The sequence below is a fragment of the Quercus robur genome, chromosome 2 (assembly GCF_932294415.1).
Source record: "Quercus robur chromosome 2, dhQueRobu3.1, whole genome shotgun sequence".
NCBI lineage: Eukaryota > Viridiplantae > Streptophyta > Magnoliopsida > Fagales > Fagaceae > Quercus > Quercus robur.
The window spans coordinates 75,476,543-75,495,806 of NC_065535.1; the positions used below are offsets into that span (position 1 = coordinate 75,476,543).

A 19,264-nucleotide genomic window follows, 5' to 3' on the forward strand; every position below is an offset into this window, starting at 1 on the left:
CCTTCCTGCACTTTGGGAATGCCCAAAATTGTCAGTGGTGTGGGAGTCAGATAATCAATGGAGCTTCAGAGGAGGTTCAAGCTTCTCATCTTTTCATGCACTAGTCCAACACATTATTGCTGAAAATTAGGATCTAGAGAACTTTTCCACTATCGCTTGGACTATATGGTATCACTAGAATCAAGTTAGGGTCAGCCAGAAAGATTTCCCTTACAATCAAATCTACCCTCTTGCCACCCAAATGCTACAAGAGTTCTTGCAGGTGCTTTCGGAGCGGCAACCTCAGCTACTAAGAGCAGAAAGGCAGCAAGTCAAATGGAAACCTCCTCTGTTTATTTTTAGACCCCTTAAAATGCAACCAGATTAACCTAGTTAATTAGCCAAGTGATTACTTAGTCAAATTATCAAATCTAGGTTAACACACATATATCATATTATTGTAAAGTGCGAAAAATAAAGAATACAACAATATAATAACCTAGGAAAACCAAACCAGTAAAAAACCTATGAATGATTTAATCTAACTATTCTCAAGGTAAAACGAATCCACTATGAAAGAATTAAAGTTTACACAATAGCGACTTAGACAACTAACATCCTATTGCTACCTCGAGTAGGAAACTTACTACCACGACCACGTGACAGCTCCGAGTCCACGGACTACTTCTTTCTTGGATTCCTAGCAAGTACAGGCACTCCCGCTTGTGTATGTTTAAGCTCTTGAAAGCAGCAACTAAATTGATGACCAAGCTCTCGACATCAATCTTGAGATTGAAAACCCTAAGTGTGTGTGAAGGCAAACACCTCTAAATTTCACAGAATATTCATACACACAACATAAAGAGCAACCACAAAACGTGGCTAGGATTTTCCCTTTTATACTTAAGGCAAAACATAAAACCCTACACGTCAAACGGGCTTGGGCTAAGTTGGAAATTCTACAGAAAAAAACAATCTACACTACTTCTCGATCGATCTAGCCAAGCAGATTTACACAGTAAATCCTGCAGTAACTTGATTCCAACTTTACATAATAACGCATACTTTGAGCAAGTCTAAATGAGTCTAAACAAGACTAAAACGTTTTGATCATGGTTTGTCAACATTACAAAATGAAGTTCTAATACATTAGTTCCTAATTCCTTAGAACCTAACATCCTCCAATGACAAAACTCAAAGCAAACTTTGACGGGGCTATATAAGACAAAAGAGCAGGGTTGGGTGTGGTGATACGAAATCATCAAGGTCAGGTTCTCACTTCTTTGTCCGAGAACATTGTGCTTCCACCTTCCATCGAGGATGTTGAAGCTCTGGCAACAGCCTGAGCGGTTTCCTTTGCAACTAAGCTAGGCTTTTCATCTATCATTATTGAGGGTGACTCAAAGGTGGTAATTAAAGCTCTAAATAGTGAAGAGGAGTCCCTTACCACGTTTGGTCATTTATTTTCTACAGCAAGACCAACTATGGACATGTTTAGCAGCTTAAGTTTCTCTCACACTCACAGACAAGACAATAGTTTAGCACTTAACCTAGCAAGACATGTTAGTAGTAATTTAGTGTGGATGGAGGATGTTCCATCACAGCTACAAAGTGTACTTCAAGCCGATTTCGGCTAGTTTGTTTTAATGAAAATTTATGGCTTGCTTCTCAAAAATAATTAATTAATTAATTAATTAATTAATGCAAATAAGTTACCATTCTGCTCTTACAAAAATTCAAAAATTATAAAACTATAAAAAAAAAATAATAAAAAAAAAGGAAGCTTTTTTTTCTGTACTGGCCCATACACCTGGTATTGGCTGGTAATACCTGAAATCGGCCAGTATGGCTGGTACGGCTGGTATTTGAACTAGTATTAAATGTTGACATTTTGATACCAGTATACGTACCAGTACAATACATACTGACCGGTATGGTACCGACCACCTTGCAAAATATGCCAACACTAAGATCCTATAATATAATTGGATTAATTATCCATTAAAATGTGAATTTTTTCTTAACTAGTAAAATATCTTGCTATTGAATAAGAGACTGAACATCAAATATCGCATATATCTGGATTAAAATACATTATTACAACGTACTCACCTTCGTCCTAGTACGCCTTATTAGCATAAGTGCCCACTATGTCTATGGATGTATCCTAGTCCCTAGATTCCAAACACAGATGCCTAATATCGGAATTAGCCAATTGCGTCTAAAGACTCTAAACCTTAGAAGGTGCTAAAATGAAGTGTATTGTGCCTAAACCTTAGAAGGTGGTAACATGAAGTACACTTTGGTACACTTGAGGCAAGCCGTCCTATATAACACAATGATTTGTGCCTACTGGTTGCCCATATGATCGTATATCATATATTCTTTGAGGAACGCATAAGGTTCTGAATTGGATTGATTGAGGAAGGCACCATGTGTGGAAGATATATAGCACTACTTTAAGAATAGCGTTTTAGGTGTACGTAACTAATGACCTTTATGTATTGATATGATCGTATGTTTTCAGATTGTGACATTTGTCTATCAAATTTTTCACTTAAAATGAGACACTTGTCAATTATAACTGTCAATTGGAATTTCCCTTTTACTTGTTCTTTATATAGACACACAATTTGACAACAATCAAAACCCAATAAGTTGATCTTAAGCACTTGTCTACCATTTTGATATAATCATAAATTTCCTCCATCCTAGGTTGGAAGAAATTTAATGTGACAAATAAACAAATTTTCGAATATACATTTCCTCTCCTATAACATATTCAATAATAGTCTATGACATATTTAAATAATTTATAGTAAGTAATGAGATTTAATAAATATGGATAATCTCCATGGCAGGGTAAAAAACAAGACTAAATATATTAATGATTTTAAAAACCACAAAATAACACACACATGTATATATGTGTGTAATTAATACTTAAAAGTTAAAACATGTTTTATCATGACTTATTATTTTTATTATTTTCCCATTTATAAAAAATTTCCATTAAGTTAGTTTTTTGTATAAAAACTTCCATCAAATATTTTTCTATTAAGTCATATATGTGCATATGGATTCAGATCCTCTAGATTTTCTAGAGTACTCTACCAAATAGATTTCTTTAAATCTTAACCATTCTTTAATGATTTAATGGTCTAGATATTTAATGATTTAATGATCTAAATTTTGTCATGTTAGCATTCCATTAATAATAATCTTAATTGTTAAGATTAAGGAAATCTATTGGTAGATTACTTTAAGAACTCTAGAGGATCTGAATCCATTATTATATAGTTTAAAGAAAACATTTTTCTATTAAGTCTGCCTCTCTGCCTCTCTTTGTCATTTGATAACCTTATTAATTGCCATGAAATGTATTGAAAGAGGTTATTTCAACTAAGTTTGGAGGAAAATGTTGTCCTTCTAATAAAGATATCCACATTTAGTAATTAGAACTCTTCTTTGTCATTCAATACACATAGTTCCACTAGGTTGATGCAGAGAAATGGGGAAGGGAGGAGGGTACAACTAGTCACACATCCAAGGGTATGTTAAGGTGGAAATTCATGTTGGCGAGTTGTGTTTGTGTCGTGGTGAGGTCTGGATATTCGAATACATGAGTCAACCATAACTTGACTTATTTAATAACTGTGTCAAAGCCCTTCATCCCTAACATGATCTGTTTATTAAGTAGGTTAACATGACACAACTCACATAACATGCTTAATAAATAAGTCATTTTGGGTTGACACAAACTCAAGTATTTTTATCCCATTAAATAAACATATTTTATTGGGTCGACACAAAGTAATGAACTGAATTTTGGATTATTGTAAGTTAAATAAATCAGAGATAAAATTGACTCATTTATAAATTGTTTTCAACAAATCGAGTGATTTGACATGAACCCATTCACACTAATCAATGAACACTAACCCAATGTGTCGTCTCGCGGGTTATGTCGAACACTATCACCTTGCATGTTAGTACTATTGTTCCCTTTTAGCACATTCATCAATAATTATCCTAGATTTTCAGCATGGCTCAAATGGGAAATAACATATTATAGCAAAAAGTTTTAACGAAATAATAGGATGTCAAGTTAATACATATCAAGAATCACGTACATCTCCTATAAATGATTATATTCTTCTGCTAATTTGTTTATATCTTTTTTATTTTCCTTATTTAATTAGGAGTCCTTCAATTACTAAAGGTTTTTTTTTTTTTTTTTAGAAACAAACGCACACACAAAAGGAAGAGAGAAAGGGGTAGACTAGATTATTTTCTTTAGCATTGTTCTTTTTCATTCAATCTTTTATCTCCTTTTTATCTAGATCATGGATTACAACTCATTAATTTTTATCCCCTTCTTTTTTTCTTGATCATTGCTGGACAACTCATAAATTGGAGTTGAGTCATGATATGGCTGACCTTGTAATCTTTCCGTTGTGTCACTCAACTATACAGGCACGAGCTTTTCCTGTCTAGCCTCAAAGTAGTCTGACTAGATTTGATCAGCAATATTTCATATTCCTTATGACTGCCACTAGCTGATACTCGATCGTGCAACTCTTCCTTGCTTTTCTTCTTATTATTTATTAGTGTCACAATTCTTACAAGTGCTCATCATTTGTTTGATCGATGCATTTTTTACTGCCAAATCTATAAGATTGTACCTAATTTACTTAAAGCAATTACCACCCCGCATGAGACAAGACAAGCATAAGAAAATTAATGGTGCTAGTAATCTCCCACTAGTATTCCTGTTGCCATTGTTGTATACTATTAGATCATTTAATCTAAAGTTTTATGGAGTCATTTACAAATAATATGCTTATCAACACCCCATCGTGCGGAATAAAAATTTTCATGTTATTATTCCCAACCCAATACACAAATTGTCGGCATAAGGAACTTCATTTTATTATTGTCTTGATGAGCTTGAATTTCACTGCTCTGATACCCCACCTTGAGTTTGAGGGAACTGTTAATGTGTAATAGGCTCGTGAGCTTTAGGCCTACTTTACTTGTCTTGCTTAGCACGCATATTTGTACATCACATTTATCTACTATATAAAGACACTTTTATATATGTTATTACTTGATAAATACACTACAATTGATTCAGTATTTCTAACAAATATTATCGTAAAACTGGGCTTGGATTTAACACTTACATGAAAATTCCAGGTGGTGTATCCTCAGACATTGTGACCTTCAAACTGTGGGAGTGAATTGTTCACTTTTTGTTCCTATCGCCACTAACTATAAATCATCATCGCGAATAATATTCTTTCATGATGCATTTCAAAAAATATTCTTTCATGATGAATGTGTTGTCTTTCTAGCTAGTACTTGTTCTTTCTGCATCCCAAAGAGGCCATGACAATATTGATTAAACACTTCTCTTTTGTGGCTTTCCTTCCTCCTTTTGGAACCTTATTCTTTTATTTTCACAGCATCAAAACAACACTTGCAGAGAGAGAGAAAAAAAAAAAGGACAGGGATGAGGGATGTAATGTTATGGTTCAAAACTTTCAATGCCTAAAAAAAAGAAATAGTACTGACTTCTCTAACTTTAAGTTTGTCTTTCTATTTATTTTAGCACAAAATGTAAATTCACCTGAGTGTGTTCGTCAACAATCAGATGATGGGCAAAGCTTCTCTTAACACAAACAAGACACATGTGACACATATGACTATACCAATCTGTGTCATATCATAGACATGTGTGCGGTAGCAATGTATTTAAACACTGGACCCAAACCAAATCAGAACCAAAAACGCACAAAAACAAGTTCCAAATGTAAGTATTGCACAGGCCACTCTCTCATCATGAATTTTCATGGTGATGGAGTAAAAACTAAGAAGTTGATAGAGACCGAAGTGACTAATTAAGATTCTTTTAGGTGGAGTCTGTCGGATATCTGGGGTTAACTGGTCGAGTTTTCAATTAGAAAAGCCCAATTAAACAAGGCCATTTCACATGGAGTTGGAGGGAGAACCCCAAGGATGTGACTAACATGACAAAACTCTTTGATCCGCACCTAGGTTTGTCATGAAAAAACAAATGTGCCTGCTTTTGCATCATATGATGAGCTTGCTGAAAGGTCATCTTGTAAGGAGTATGATAAGGATACAACTTTGGCTCTTTTTAAGCGTGCGTTTAATGTTGACTATGGCCAGAAAACATGGACTCATTTTCAAAAAGAGGATATATTTTTCTACTTTTCTCTTTGATTTGTTGTTGTTTATAAAAGATGACCCCCTCAGTAAAATGAAGTGCTAGTTTTCATTAGTGGCACACTGGCTGTGGCAAAATTGGCATCTAGCCAATGCTACAACAGCAAAAGTACAAAGCGAGTGGGATTTGATGGTCAAGCTACCACAATCGCTCGTTAATTTGCTACGTATAGTAGCATAAGAAACGACAGTGCTATACCCATATTACTTTCTTGGTGTAATAATCCGTATATTAAAAGGACGTGAAACATTATGCTACATGCATATACGTCTATTGGAGGCACATTTATACGTCTAGTTTGAACCCAACTAGCAAAATTACCCCAATAATTGATTAAGTTTTGCTTAGTCTAGAGTTAAGAATTGATAAATTAGCTAGCACACCAGAGTAATAATCAATTAATCACAATCCAAAAATAATAAAAATAATCAAGGGTTTAGTGATGAAGTGCTTCAAAGGAAAAATCACTTTTGGGTAACTAGGTTTAAACATCGGTTCAACAAGTTCAGTTACTGTTTTATGCAGTCTTGCTTGATCAATAGTCAAGCAGACTTTTTTTTTAAGTTCACTCAAGCGAGTCTTCTGAAACTTGAGATCTTCAAATAATTTCTTGACTTGACACAATAACAATATATAACTAAACTATTTTAAAGACAACCCTCATTTACACTTGTTTTGATACCACAACCTAAAACTTAACATATGAAAACATGATAAGTGAAACTAGAGATAGAAGAAATTTCACTACATGAGTACTAAAAACTAATATGCTAACTTAATTTTAAACAAGAATAAAATAAAATTAATTAAGAAATTTATCTAGGTACATGCTAAAATTACTACCAATTTACATTAAAAGTCTTAGAAATAAACATGACAATCAATGAGATTGGAACTACTTCAACAATTAACACAATAAAGAAATTGCTTAATATATATACATTAGCTTGCTTGTAAAAGTTGGCATACAAGTTTGTAATACACTTGAGGTAAAATGTGGGGTATCCCTGTAAACTGTGATTGATCGAGTATTAGTGGAATGCTCAAAGTGAGATAAATGAATTTTATTTTTAAATTTAGCATTTTTCTATTGTTGTGACAAGTAATTACATAAATTATTATGTTCATTTGTAAAATTTATGTAGTAAAATAGATTGTATTTTTAGTATTTTCTGAAAATGATAAGTCCTTAATCATTTCATACTAATATTAATGACAATAATGATAAATAATTTTATTTTCTACATAGAATTACACATTGCCAGCAACAAAAGAGAGGGGGAACCTTGTGGGGGGTTTATAGTTTGGATAAGTAATCGTATAAACTTTGGATAAGTAATCGTATAAACAGAATTACTTTAAATAAAAAGTATTCATATAATATATGTGGAATTTGTATTAATTCTTCTTTTCATCTCCAAGAAAGTCTCCAAAACATTGAACCAATAGAAGTCCAAGCAAATTGAAACCCTAAACTATTTCAATAAATGAAAAAAAAATGAGTATACTGAAAAATTATTAATAACCAATTTTCTTAAAAATTGTAAAAGAGACTTTAATAAACCTAAAAATAGCAATAGCCAATATGAATGAATGGTTTTAATTTTTAAAACAAAAAAGAAATAATATAGAAAATTTATTATTAATTTAATATTTAAATCAAAAAAACAAACACTCTTAACAGTTCAAAATGTATTGAGTAGACTCTCATCTGAAGTATACCTCAGATAATTTACAATTAGAAGATTCCTATCAAACTATATTCAATCATTATAATTTTAATATCAGCAATAAATTGCTGGCTATGCCACTGTACACTACGCCTCCACTTTTTTTTTGTTTTTTCCGGTGAATACTGTGCAAATTGATAGCACAAGAAAGATGGATTGGCAATTTGAACAGTTTTAGGCATTCAACAACCTCTTCTATCTGCAACCAACAAATTCCCTGATGACCAAATTGACAACACAGTAGTTGACAATGTGGGTGGGTGGTGTTTGGTAGCAATCACATTCTTTGGGAATTTGGGGGCTTAGCAGCAAGTAACTGTAGCAAGTAATTAAGCTCCTGTGGAATGTGGACCCTTGGCTTTGAGCAGCAAAGATAAGTGGGTCTCTTTTTCCACCACCTCCCCACCTTTTATCGTAAACAGCAATAAGATCAGGGTTTCGTAGGGCACTTCCTCTGTGCGCTACGCCGCCAAGTGTTGGAAACCTATCCTATAGAACCGGAACCAAACTATATTATTGCTAAGGGGGCCATGGCCAAAAATTCTAAGACTATAATGAAATGATTGAAAGGAGTTAACGAGCTTATATGAAAGAGACAGACAATTAGTTACAGTTTGTCACATAGGATAATTGTGAATTTGATTGTGGTTTTAAACTAAGGATTGAGATAGCTATAACACCATGCAATAGGATATCAACAATTGATAATAAAAGTTGCAAAAGTCACTTTTAATCTCAACTCTTAAATAAAAAAAATTTTAACTCTCAACTTTTTACCATTTCACTTTTACACTTTATTGTTTCACCTCTCTCTTACGAACTATGATTAATTGCACGGTATAATAGCTTTTTGCTATTGCACTAGATCTCAATCCCTAAAATAACTCAGCCATAAATGCTCAGATTTTAAAATCTTTTTGAATGTTATATACATAAATTAAAATTTAAAATTAATTATTTTGGGCCCCTCAAAATTAAAAATTGGCCCTAGAAGCCAAGAAATACAACATGCATCTCATTTTTGTGACTCTGCACTATAAGATCAAGTGTATCTCTCTTCAAAAAAAAAAAAAAAAAAAAAGATCAAGTGTACCTGTAAGGTGTGTGTACTGTTTTGACATTTTGCAAAGTTCAAAACATATTTTGTTAATTATGTTTTTATTATTTATGCAAATGACTTTGCATTTTTAAGTTGTTTGGCTTTGGGTGTTTGTAACTTGGGACTTAAAGTTAAAAGTATGGTTCTTTCCTTGGCAATGCTTATTATTTTTTTAATTCAAAAAATATTTGACATATAAATAGTTGTATCACTTATATTTGATTGGTAAATTAGGGAAACCTAGATACAGTAGTTGCATTAAAAAAAAAATTTATACTGGCCCCCCATATGGTAAAATTCTAGCTCCTTCCCTTTATAGAACGGTTATAAACCCACTTTCTTCCTTCTTTAATTTTTATTTTAAAAATCATGAAATGGCTTTCTAATAATATGGAAACCCACATAACTGAATATTCACATGTTAAGAGAATAATCACAAAAAATTGTTTCATGAAATACATTCTCAATAGTTTTGTAACATATGCCAAGAGTCTTATACCTCAATTATTATCTTTGGATAATTTCAACAAAATCGTCCACAATTGAATTCTCCCAATCCGGGCTGAATTCTCACGTGCCAATCTAAAAGAGCTTTAAGCTTTGTAAGCCTTGCACTTGTTTAGGGATTTACGTAGGCCCTTTTGAATTGGGCCCGCCCTTAGGCCCATTAAATCGGCCGTTAGCGAAACCTGAAATGGTTTCAATCACACGCAAAAATTAGCTTGTGAAGAAGAAGAGCGAAACCGAAAGCCCAGAATGTGTGGTGCGTGTGTTCGTTTTAGACATTTTACAAACTTCAAAACATATTTGTTAATTATTTAGTTTAGTTTTTAGTTTTTTTTTTTTTTTTTATGCAAATGACTCGTATTTTTAAGTTGTTTGGGACTAAAAAGTTAAAAGCGCGGTTCTTTTTCTTTCCTTGACAATGCTAATTATTTTTTTAGTTAAAAAAAAAAAATTCGACATATAATTAGATGATAAATAATTGGAAACCTTGCTACAATATTTTTTTCAAAAGAAAAATCCAAATAATTCAACAATTATTTTGTCTTTTTCATTTATTGATTGGTCAAAGAATTTATTTAGAATGATAACAAAATTATTGCACAAGCCTTACAAATTAATGTATTAATCATCAAAATACAACAAATAAATAATTAAAAAAATATATTTTTTATGTGCACCAATCACATTTATTGTCATATAAGTTTTTAAATATTTTGTAGTAAAACTAGTAGTAGTTATATTTATTATGCTATTGATATGACACTAATTACGTTTAATTCATTGTCACATTAGTTTACTTTTTAGTAAATTAGTAGCAGCTTTAGCATTTTCCTTGTTGATATTTTGTTAATACTAATTAAATGCTAGTTTGCATTAAAAAAAATTGTTTATATAACCCCCCATAAGGTAAGATCCTAGCTCTGTCCCTCTATAGAATGGTTATAAATCCACTCTCTTCCTCCTTTTATTTTTTTTTTATTATTATTATTTTAAGGATCATGAAGCCACTTTCTAATAATATGGAGACCCACATAACTGAAAATTCACATGTTAAGAGAATGGTCACATAAAATACCTTCTCACCAATTTTGTAACATGTGTCAAAAGTCTTATAACTCAATAGATACCTCTTAATATTTTCAACAAAATCATTCCACGATTGAATTCTCCCTCTCCCAACTTTCAAATTGTATATAAACATATATATATATATATATGTTTTACTAATGTGTGCCCTTAGGGCATATATTAATAAACCATTTTAGGAAATCTTTTATGTAAAAATGAAAAGTGTATGCTCTTAAGGACATACATTAGCTAGACCCTTATAACATACAAGTTACGAATTGGGCTGGTAACCTTGCAAGTATTTGGGCTGCTTTCTTGTGCACCAATCCAAAACAGCTTTGCACTTTGTAAAGCATTGCATTTGTTTTGGGATTTACATCGGCCCCTTCTAAATTGGGCCTCAGCATTGGGCCCATTAAACCACTACATAAATGCATAGGGTCGTAAGCGAAACCTGAAACGGTTACAATCACACACACAAAAATTAGCTTGTGAAGAAAAAGAAGCGCGAAACCGAAAGCTCAGAAGAAATGGCGGGAAATGATCCTCAGAGGCAGCTCCTAACCCTAATTCGCGATTTCGCATCTGAAAAATCGCAAGGAGGTACGAATTGACTTCCGTTTGGTTCCCGAGAAAGTGTTCGCGCGGAAACAAAAAAAAAACAGCTCTGAATCTCATTTTTTTTCTATCCTGGTTTCGATTTTTCAAATTTACATTACAAACTCCTTTAAAGTAAGCTAATTATTGGAATTAGGCACAGAAAATTGCAATGCGTTTATTTTTATGTCCCGAACAATATAGATCTTAGAACTAAAAGGTTAAATTCTTCGATCTTCCTACATTTTCTTGGCAATCAAACATATGCTTTGGATTTTCTTATTTCGTTGCAATTTTCTGAAATGCAGTCGTAGATCTTGATTCATATATTTATTGTGAAATATGCAGAGCGAAGAGTAGTTGGCTTGAAAAAGCGAATCGAAGAACTTCGATATGAGCTCGACACAGCAAATGCGGAGCTTGAAGATGCCAAGCGCGCAAAAGAAACCGCTGAGCAAGAGCTTAAAGGCTACGAAGTTGAATTGACTATGAACGAAGCTTCGATTCAAGCCCTAGAGGTTTTGTTTTACTTTGGATTTCGTGTCAATTTGTCGTTGAATTTCCCCTCAGTTAGATCAAGTTTAGGTCTAATTAATTTCAATGCAATTGCTCTTAATTTCTTTCAGGCAAGGATTTCTCTGATTCAGGACGAAGTATCCACCATTGGATATGATGTGGAAGCTCTGAAGGTACTGGTAAAGCTTTTTTTTTTTTTGTGTGTGTAGTTTGAACCTCTTTTTCCTGATAAAGCTAACTTGAATTCTGTTTTCTTCAATTGAACCTTGATGTATGGGAAAATGTGATTGGATCTTCCAAAGAATACTGAAGGAGGTTTGCGGTATAGTATTGTCATCCTATACTTGATTATTCTTTTTGAGTATGGAATCGTTGTTGTAGCGTAACACAAATTTGGCTTTCATGCATTTATCTCTACTGCTCTTATTGTCCATGCAGAGATGAGTTTATAAGCCAAATGGTTGAGCTCAACGCTAGGATAAGGTTGGTTTTCTACTCTCGCTTATGCAGATCTCAGCGTTTTATTCTTTGAACAACATAACTGAGTCAGCTGACCAGTGTTTGACATATGATCTTGATTCCTGGCAATGATTCCATATGGAATATGAAGCGTTTAAGTGCACGTGCGTGTTTCTTAGGTAGGATTCTCCTTTAAATGGATATTGCAGAATGTAAAGAAAGGAAATCCCTAGAAAAATTTGAGTGTTGTATCTGTTTTCAAAATGGTGGTGAGTGACATGGCATGGCATGGCATGGGCTACCTTTGAAATAGTGTAGTACTTGTAGGCGATATTCAATTTTCAAGAGAATAGATATGGGCATATAGCAAGTGAGTAAGCTTTTTAATGCATTAGAATATATACTGCCCCAAGCTGGTGTCCATTGTACTTTTGTTTCTTATTCTTTTGCTTGCTTACATCGACTGATACCTTTATTGTTATTATACTTTATCAACTAGAACATATCATTATCCTCGTTACAGGATCTTGATGATCCTACAACCTTGCACTAAGAAATCAAAAGGCCTCTTATATCTACTGATTGAGTACAAGATACTGGAAAACAACTTGCTATATTATTGGCATGAAGATTTTGAGATTCTTGCTGTTCTTAGAGATAGTATTCAATAAAAACTCATTTTTGGATTTTACGGACCTTGATGTAGTATAGAAGAAAGTGTGCAGAGCGTTATAAAATATATCTAACATATTCTGATTTTCTGTGATCATATTACTGCTTGTTAATACAGGAAATTTCACCAAGAGACAATGACTTGTGATGTACACCATGAAAATCATGTTGGAATGGCAACAGGTGATAGCATTGGTACAATTTTTCAGTTTAATATTATCATGGAAATTGATTTTGCAATTCCTGGCATTGATGTTTGTTAACAAAAAAATAAATCAGGGCATTCGCCTTTTTGTATTGTTTCTGTGGTATGATCATGCGGCATGTGCCTTTTATTAGAAAAAAAAAAAAAAAAAAAGGCATAATGGGCTTCCCATTTCCCAATTAGTCTCAAGTATATAGGTTAAAATCCAAAAACTTCCGTGAATTGAACTGATTTGTTGGTTTTTGATTTTTCATAGTTCAACACAAATCAATTCTACATTTCTGCATCTTGGAAGCTGAAGTTTGCAAACACGTGTTGAATAATTAAATTTCTGTTATAGAATGGTAAACTGCTATTGATTGACAATGTCCTGTCAAATTACTAAGGAAGCATATTGGTAGTTTTGGAGACATTAACTAATATAAATATGAAACCTCAATCAATTATTTTAGCTAACTTTTTGCTCATTGCATACACGAAAGAGCTTTTCTATGTCTCTTCCTGACCCCCGTGTCATTTTTTCCATTTAATTCTTCCCTCCCTATCTCCTCTTTGTTTTCTAATTGAATCTTTCTTGCATGGAATTACTTACATTGATTAATGTTGTTAGCTAGAAACTGAGGAGCTTGCGACTTATTTCAGAAACCAAAGACAAACACGTGATGGAAGTCACTGAAGTAGATCCAAAGACTTCTGAGGACACATTGGCCCATATAATATCCCAAACAACTAAAGAGGAAGAAGAATTCCAAGCAGAGCTGAATTTTCAAAAGCAGGTGAGAAGTTAGTCCTCTGCATAAAAGTTCTACAATATAATGCATTTTTCGAAAGGTCTAGACTTTACATCCCTTATTCCTTTCTCATATGAGATCTTGATGAACCCCAAGGGGTGTAATCGGCCAGGGATCATGCCTTGCAAAGCGGAGGTTACTAGTTTAATTCTCCACTACCCCATCCCATTGGGGCTAAAACTTATTTTAGAGAGAGAGAGAGATCTTGTTGAAATTTTCTGTAAAAAATACTTAAATTGTCTGTGACTCCTGCAGGTCCAGCAGGATTTGATTGATTTTGAGAAGAAGGTGTCTCTGATGGAAGTGATAATGAAAGTAAAGAAAGCAGTAGATGACATAACAATATATCCTTATCAAATCTATACATTGGGTACTACCTTTTGAAAGGTCACTAACTGTTTAATAATTTATGAGAACAAAAGATAAAATTGCATCATAAAGAAAACTGTCAAGCTCATTTGTACAAACAACATTACAACTGGTAGGAAAGAGATATTTAGCTTGCAACTAATTGACAGTAAAAGGGCTTCATTAAAAAATCTTGACACCATATTTTATTTTTTCATTTTCCTTATTCTCATCCCGTTTTTAGTTTTATTTTTATTTTCTGGATCACCCAGCAACCAGAAGAGCAATAATGTTTAATATGGTATAGAATTGGGAAAATATGCTTGCTTTCTTTCATCTGAGCTATTTTGCTTGTGCTTCAACCAACATAGTTTATGAGCCCAACTAGCCAAGAATGTTTCTTTGACTGTAAACACGCAGAGTGATGAATTGGAATTTAAGTTTGCTTCCCTCAGAGAGGAGTTGCAGAGGAGTTTTATTTGTCCGAGTTGTCATTTAGATAATGTGGAGGCTCTGAGTGGATTTGATCAGGTAGACGAGGCAAACTGATTCTTTGTAAGTAGTCTACTTGCTATTACTGCATTTATAGTGTTGATCTTATCAAATATGTACTGCAATTGCGCACTCGAGGGTCCAAACATTCATGTTACTTACTGTTCATATTGAAGACAACTGGCTTTAGATGTTGAGTAAAACCCCTGCGTTTCAGCCTTTCAGGGAAGATGTGACTGCCCATTTTGTACAAAAGATAATAATAGGAGGAAAAAAAATATGCTAATTGTTTGGAAATGCTCTATGTTTCAAAGCTTCATTCAAATTCTATCAAGCTTATTTCCATAAACACTTCAAAGAATCCTAATTTTCACTCCCTCATACCTTTGTTTTGCTAGATAATTCCCTGCTAAGTTAATATTTCCTTCCCTCCTAACCCACCCCCCCAAAAAAAAATAATAAATAAATATATCAGAATGCTTTACTTTTTGTCTATCAGATCTAATTTTCATTTCGAACAAATAATAATCCCAAAGAAAACCGAGAAAATTAGAACTATGAGACAACGACATATCTCACGGAGCCAGCCTGCAGCTACATGGACCAGCTGTATCCATTCTCATCCGTTGCATTTACATTTATGCACTTGTATTGACGATGGTTCAGTATCATTTACAATCAACAATAGGAATGTTGATTTCGTCACTTCATCATGAGACAGCTCCTGCAATAAATACAATAATGATAATGATGATGACAACACTTTCATTATGGCCACAAATTTAAATACTCCATAAATGACTCAATTTACTGAAATTTATGTACAAGTAGAATTTCCAGATAACCAGTATTTTCAAACAATCAGGTAGAACTTACAGTTAGTTTGGGGGGTCTTATGGTGGGAAAAATGGTGTGCAGTGCAACAACTCCTGGACTGGTAGACTTAACATCTTGACCTTTGTAGAGAATAGGCCAGAAACGGGTCGATGGTCGGAGAACTTGCTTTCACTACGAAAATAGGATATTTGCTTTATCCCTCTCCCATACCATAGAATTCTATCACACCTGCCATTACATGATCTCGTCTCATACATTGTTCTAGCGAAGTAATTTTAAAGCAACTGCTACTAATATTGTAATTTATGACAATTGACAATGAAGATGGAAATTTATTTCAGGTCAAACTATCACTTGCAACCTAGGACTGGGTCAATCATGGTCATCTGGCCTTGAGACAGTTCAAAATTTTAAGCAAAAACTGTGATTGATGAGAGCAATGTTAGGGATACAAAAATTTTGACAATTACTGACATGATAAGTTGTGACTTGTGACTGAAAAAAAAATTGTCTCTCCAGACTTATCGGATTGATAATTATACCATGCTGGAGTCCTTTGCTTCTCTCCTGCTTTGCTTGGAAGGCCACCTGAGTACCGGTTGTGATTTGAGGAAGAATACTTGTAAGTAGGTGCAAAATCTATATCTCCCTCCTGCCAACCCTGAAATACTCTTGCATCTTTTTGTTCCCTCCGAAGTTGATCAAACTCTTGCAATGCTTTCCAGTCTTGCTTCTTTATCAGCTGCCTTGCAAAACTGTCCTCCAAGCATAGTCTATAGTTGAGATCCCCGAACCAGAATATCTGGCTATTCCACAAACATAATACATTTTAATTTATTAAAGATCAGAAATTTTGTTCAGCCTATATCATATAACTTTAACATTCTTCATCCTCTTCAAATTATCTTTTTATTAAGGTGTTGCATTTTAATATTTACTTGGAATTTGAAATAGAAGTTTGATACTGAAAATACTTTTGAATGTTGAATAAGATTTCAAATGCAAAGATGTTACTGTGTAACAGTAATGTGATGCGATTAGCGTTAAGATCTTCTTGTTGAAATCCAATTTCTTCCTTAATACAAGCCCTCCAAATATCAAAGTAGATGAAGAATTTTATGGTCGTACTATTGACAAAAACTATGCTTGTCAAAAGTTTTTGATCTTAAGAAGGATTGAAATTCAAAATCTTAATTTTAGGCCCAAAAATACTGAACACCAACATTGAACAAAACAATATAAAATCTTCTTGCTTATTTGTTTGGAGTAGGACCACTTACTCATGTCCCAAGATATTGAGAGGGGGTGAACTATTATCAGTTTTAGCTGCTTGAGGGAAAGATGTTCGCCTGAAAATCTCCCAGACTTGGCGATTCCTTCTGATTTCATCACCCTTTTTCTCACCAGAAGCCAAGTGAGCAGCAATGAAGCAAAAACTAGTTCCTTCAATTGACATGCTAACAGAAACCGCACCTTTGTTTCCCAAATAACCCATGATTCCACAAGCCACTGAACAAACTTTCACATTCGAAACGCAAAACTTCCTAAGCAACTCCCTCTTCATCCACACGCTTACAAAGACCCCAACCATCTTCTTGCTTGCCATTAGCTTGTACTTGCTGTTCCCGCTTAGCTTTTCACTTTGATTCCTTGATCTCTCTCTTGTTGGAGTCCCAATTCGGCCGCCAACACTGCTCCTCTTTTTCCAATTGGGACTCCCTGCGTAGTGGTAATTGTCACTTGAGATTATATTCAACATCGGTGTCAACCAAGGGCATCCATATTTGTTATTGAGAGTTTTTCCTATAAGCATGTTCCAATTCGTAGCTTCAGTTGGATCTTCGGCTCCTATTACATTTAGGGTCTTTAATGGTACAATCTCTTGAAATCTGCAAGAGGAATTTTCTTTGCTGTCAAATGAGTTCCTTTTTTTCTGACATAAGAGATTAAAGAGAGATAGATATGTACGTAATAGGGACATTAAGATGACCTGAACAATTATTACATACCCAAGAACGTACATGTCCGCAGCATCTTTGAGATTCAACCATTCATCCAAATCTACAGCTAGACTACCCACAGGAGATCTTCCAGCAACATTCCATGTACCCACAAAGATTCTGAAGTGCGCAGAGAGAGATATTTATCACACACAAAGTAAAAACTTTTTTTTTTTGGTTTATTTCTTAATTTGGACTAAAAGATAAAAAGTCTCACCTTAATTCATTGATTGAAATGGTTGGATCCATTTCCCTTGACCGAAGGAGAACATTGTCCAGGTAATCATCATTCTCATCCTCAACTTCATATGCAAGAGAATTCAGTAATTTCGAAACAAAATACTATTGAAAGCCATGAAACTTAGAAGGAAAAAATAAGTAGTAGTTAACCTGAATCTTCACTCAGATGAAATGGGTCGGCTCTTTTTTTCTTCCTCTTAAACCATTTGCCAAGCTTCCGAGTTTTCGACTTCTGGTTCTCAATATCCATAGCTCACAAACAAAACAATCTAGTCCATGCATGCCATATAAATCACAAGAAGATGGAATAGATGTGCCTTGTGAGAATTTTCGAATCTTCCTTACTTGAAAGCCGTTCAAAATTGAGCATAACTGCTAGTTTCATCATATTCAATATTACCAATAAATTTTCCTGGGTTTTGGTGTGGATAGCATCGTTGAGCCAATCGCCTTATGTGAGAGAAAAAGAAAGAGACAAAACCAAGCAGGAAGCTTGTACGTTATATATTTCCACAGCACGCAATAACCCCGAGAGAGATTTTAATTTTGAGAGCAAATCAATGTTAAAGTCAAAGCTTGTTGGACCAAACTTGTAACCCCATATACTACTTCATGGTGAAGTTCCAATGTCTGGTTCAGAGAAAGGAAAAACCGCAAAAAGATAGTGGCCTCACAAAGCTTTTATGATTTTCATTTTCTTTCGATAATTTGGATTTTTAGACGTTAGGTGGTGCTGGTCACGTATGTCTCATGGATTTTTACGTGACAATAGATTATTAAGTCAAACAATCTAGTATAGGGCATGGGTTGCCCTCTAGAGTGGACCACTGAGATAAGCTATCATATGCACATTTATTGGATGCACCTTCTCCTACTCAATACTCCATCTCTCCATCAAACAAATAATAATCATGCAAGGATTAGAGCTGTAAGAAATAGAACTTTGGTAGTAGTGATTGTTGGTATTGTTGTACAAAGTATAGTTTTATCCGAAGAGTTTTAGTAGTAAAGCTTTTGAATTCTAATCGTGGAATTTTTTTTTTTTATATACAATATAGAATTTCTACTCTAACTTAATCTATGTGTATATGTGTGTGAAATTTCATCCTGAATACTTGAACCCCGACCCTTGTCTCCCACACCCTACAAGCATTTATACTTGTGAAGTGACCACCACACCAAGGATGCTTGATTGCACTTGTTGGATCAAATTCTAATTATGGAATATGCTAATTGGTGCTTGATTGCAGTTGTTTGATCATTAATATCAGGTTCAATGCTATTTTAGTTAAACTGACCTCTATTTTTGTTACTTTAGCTAATATATTATGTACAACAACTGCATCACTCTCTATACACTATTTTTATTCTATTTAACTCTTTACAAATATATCTTTTTTATTCCTCTACTCCTCCAAAATCAACCCAAATCGGTTACTAAAAATATAAAAATAAAAATAAAATCAACGCA

At 33.8% G+C, this 19,264-nt stretch overlaps 2 protein-coding genes across 6 annotated transcripts; one reads left to right on the top strand and one right to left on the bottom strand.

Moving 5' to 3' along the window:
• Positions 1–11,105: 11,105 nt before the first annotated feature.
• LOC126715037 (uncharacterized) lies at positions 11,106–16,043 on the top strand. 5 transcript variants are annotated; one of them, XM_050415466.1, is made up of 10 exons: positions 11,106–11,239; positions 11,582–11,751; positions 11,860–11,928; positions 12,052–12,071; positions 12,188–12,232; positions 12,999–13,075; positions 13,728–13,861; positions 14,132–14,220; positions 14,641–14,779; positions 15,895–16,043. In XM_050415466.1, the coding sequence occupies exons 1-9, from the start codon at positions 11,167–11,169 to the stop codon at positions 14,771–14,773; spliced, it is 810 nt and encodes a 269-aa protein (XP_050271423.1). In that variant the 5' UTR covers positions 11,106–11,166; the 3' UTR covers positions 14,774–14,779; positions 15,895–16,043. The 5 variants fall into 5 exon arrangements, with proteins under 5 accessions (XP_050271423.1, XP_050271420.1, XP_050271424.1 ...); XM_050415463.1 differs by having other exon boundaries at positions 14,641–14,755; XM_050415467.1 differs by having other exon boundaries at positions 12,999–13,063; positions 14,641–14,755.
• LOC126715036 (type IV inositol polyphosphate 5-phosphatase 7-like) lies at positions 15,003–18,487 on the bottom strand. The gene is made up of 7 exons (XM_050415462.1): positions 17,944–18,487; positions 17,771–17,855; positions 17,563–17,673; positions 16,834–17,442; positions 16,096–16,359; positions 15,593–15,781; positions 15,003–15,440 (listed from the first exon to the last, which is right to left on the bottom strand). The coding sequence occupies exons 1-6, from the start codon at positions 18,041–18,043 to the stop codon at positions 15,610–15,612; spliced, it is 1,341 nt and encodes a 446-aa protein (XP_050271419.1). The 5' UTR covers positions 18,044–18,487; the 3' UTR covers positions 15,003–15,440; positions 15,593–15,609.
• Between the last annotated feature and the right edge of the window lie 777 nt (positions 18,488–19,264).

Bases quoted from the DNA above. Each gene is read 5' to 3' on its own strand.
- LOC126715037 (XM_050415463.1), top strand. From the start codon at position 11,167: ATGGCGGGAAATGATCCTCAGAGGCAGCTCCTAACCCTAATTCGCGAT. The intron at 11,240-11,581 runs GTACGAATTGAC...TGAAATATGCAG, and splicing joins ATCTGAAAAATCGCAAGGAG to AGCGAAGAGTAGTTGGCTTG. The intron at 13,076-13,727 runs GTACAATTTTTC...GACTTATTTCAG, and splicing joins GGCAACAGGTGATAGCATTG to AAACCAAAGACAAACACGTG.
- LOC126715036 (XM_050415462.1), bottom strand. From the start codon at position 18,043: ATGGATATTGAGAACCAGAAGTCGAAAACTCGGAAGCTTGGCAAATGG. The intron at 17,856-17,943 runs GTTAACTACTAC...TTGCATATGAAG, and splicing joins TCATCTGAGTGAAGATTCAG to TTGAGGATGAGAATGATGAT. The intron at 17,674-17,770 runs GTGAGACTTTTT...TGCGCACTTCAG, and splicing joins ATTTCAATCAATGAATTAAG to AATCTTTGTGGGTACATGGA.